At 51.7% G+C, this 1,986-nt stretch overlaps 1 protein-coding gene across 1 annotated transcript in view; it reads right to left on the reverse strand.

Annotated features, from left to right (window-relative positions):
• The window catches only part of HPS4 (HPS4 biogenesis of lysosomal organelles complex 3 subunit 2), a 13,088-nt gene that overhangs the window by 161 nt on the left and 10,941 nt on the right, over nt 1–1,986 (reverse strand). The window contains exon 11 of the mRNA XM_029084725.1: nt 1,548–1,687. Coding sequence (XP_028940558.1) covers nt 1,548–1,687 — 140 coding nt within the window. The remainder of the gene's footprint in view (nt 1–1,547; nt 1,688–1,986) is intronic.

A 1,986-nucleotide genomic window follows, 5' to 3' on the forward strand; every position in this document is an offset into this window, starting at 1 on the left:
GTGGAGGCGTTCCTAGCAGGGCAGGAGAGAAGGCAGCAGTCAGGATTCACAGCGTGGTGCGAGATCCCCTTCAACTCACCAGCCTGGGCACTGGGATGTCTGTGGCACTGGACTCTCAGCTATTGAGAGGGACTTTTAAGTCTCTCTCAGCAGAGCAAAGGAACACAGAGCTAAAGTAGGCACCAAAACCCTGCACACAATGACAGAAGGTGTCAGGGAACCAGACCCTTCTTCTCAGGGGTCCTGGTATCCTAAAGAGAAAGTGTTGCATGGTTCATCCTCTGCAACCTACTCAGCAGCACTAACACCCCCACACCTAGCCATCCTCTGAGCAGCTCCCTTGCCAGCAGACCAGCCCAGTATACCAAGAGCTGGGAATTATAACACTCCTGGTGTCTAACACCCCTTCATTCCTTCCTTCCTGGAGGAACCCATCCCACTGCTGCTGTCCACAAGCAAATCCCAGCACAGCACCCTTGCAGCAGGAACCACAGTGGGTTGTTTAGTCAGAGGTGTGATGAAGCTCAGACCCCAGTCAGACACCGGAACCAAGAAGACTCAAGTCACCGGTTAAAACCCATCACTCAGTATTTACCTGTGAGAGGGCTGGCAGGGAGCAAAGCAAAGGACTCTGCATTCCTCCTTGACTGAGGAAAGCAGCAACTGGTATGTTTGCTGACACCCTTCTGTGACAACTCTCCATAAAATAAAGCAGTTTTAGTCATCTTGTTACTCAGTCTGATTCACACATGCAGTTGCTTTTTTTGGGGCAACACAGAATACGCCAGTTTAGCCCGGATAGGATTTAAGGAGCGAGTCAAACTAACGCTGAACAAGGAGTTCTCCAGCATCAAAGTGTGTGATTCACATTCCCTTGGCAAGCTGTGTCAGAGAAGTGAAACAGTGTAATTCCCAGAAGCATCTTTATTTCATCATGTTTTGGACAAACAAGCAGAGCCAGGCAAGCAGAATCTCTGCGCACTCACAACACAACCACCCCCTCCCCGAGATCAGCTTCGGGCGCGGGGGGAGACCAGCTCCAGCCCCGGCCGTGCCCACCTCGCCTGGCGCATTACAATTGAGTTTGCCACGCACATTACAGTGTGTTTCCAACCCAACAAGCCGTGCAAGAAAACAAAATCTAGGTTGCCAATTCTGGGAGCCTTTGGCTCTCAGCCGAGACACAGATTTATTAGGAACAGCTATATTTAAAACTGTGTCTTAGAACCTTATGGTGCCAGGAACCGGCAATATTCTAGCATTATATCTTAATCCAAACCCCTGGCACAACTCAGCTGTGCCTTCAGTTCACTCGCCTTGGTGCCATCCCAGCCTCTCAACACCCAGATCACACTACAGCCAGAATAGTTCACATCTAAAGAGCAAACCTGAGGCAATAAGGTGACATGACTGACCCTTGGCAAGAGAGACCAGTGTGACCACAGCATGCATCAAACCTCAGCAAGCCTTAGAGAAGGGGCTCCCCACTTCTGCCTGTTCTGTGTGCCACACAGCACTCCTGTGCCTGGAAGAGGAGGGAGTTATACACATGAGGAGGGAGTTATAATCTCCAGAAGTCCCTTAATCATTTCTGAAGCAGCTGGAAGCTGGCTGAAGTCGGAGTGGATCAGCGTGGCAGCTCTCAGGAAGTGCCGATCCAGAGGGCCAGGCGTATGGGGCAGGTTGGCTGCAGAACAGCAGTAAGGGGTGGGGGTTAAAAGCCTACTCTACAGAGGAGCGTGCCCCCATTTACTGGGCAGGAAAAGGCTGTGGACCTCTCCCACAGACCCTGGATATCTGCAGAAAACACTGGGTGACACACGAAGCCCCAGTGTGACCTCGATTAAATTAGTCAGTGACCCGCACCGTGCTCAGCCCAGCCATGCACAAACACAAAGCCTGGCGTGCCTTTGCCCGTGTGTCCACACGTTGGAGAGGGGACAAGAAGACCTGAGACCTGGGTTACTTGAATCACTGGGGTTTCTC

This window comes from Antrostomus carolinensis, unplaced genomic scaffold (genome assembly GCF_000700745.2).
Source record: "Antrostomus carolinensis isolate BGI_N321 unplaced genomic scaffold, ASM70074v2 scaffold34284, whole genome shotgun sequence".
Classification (NCBI taxonomy): Eukaryota; Metazoa; Chordata; class Aves; order Caprimulgiformes; family Caprimulgidae; genus Antrostomus; species Antrostomus carolinensis.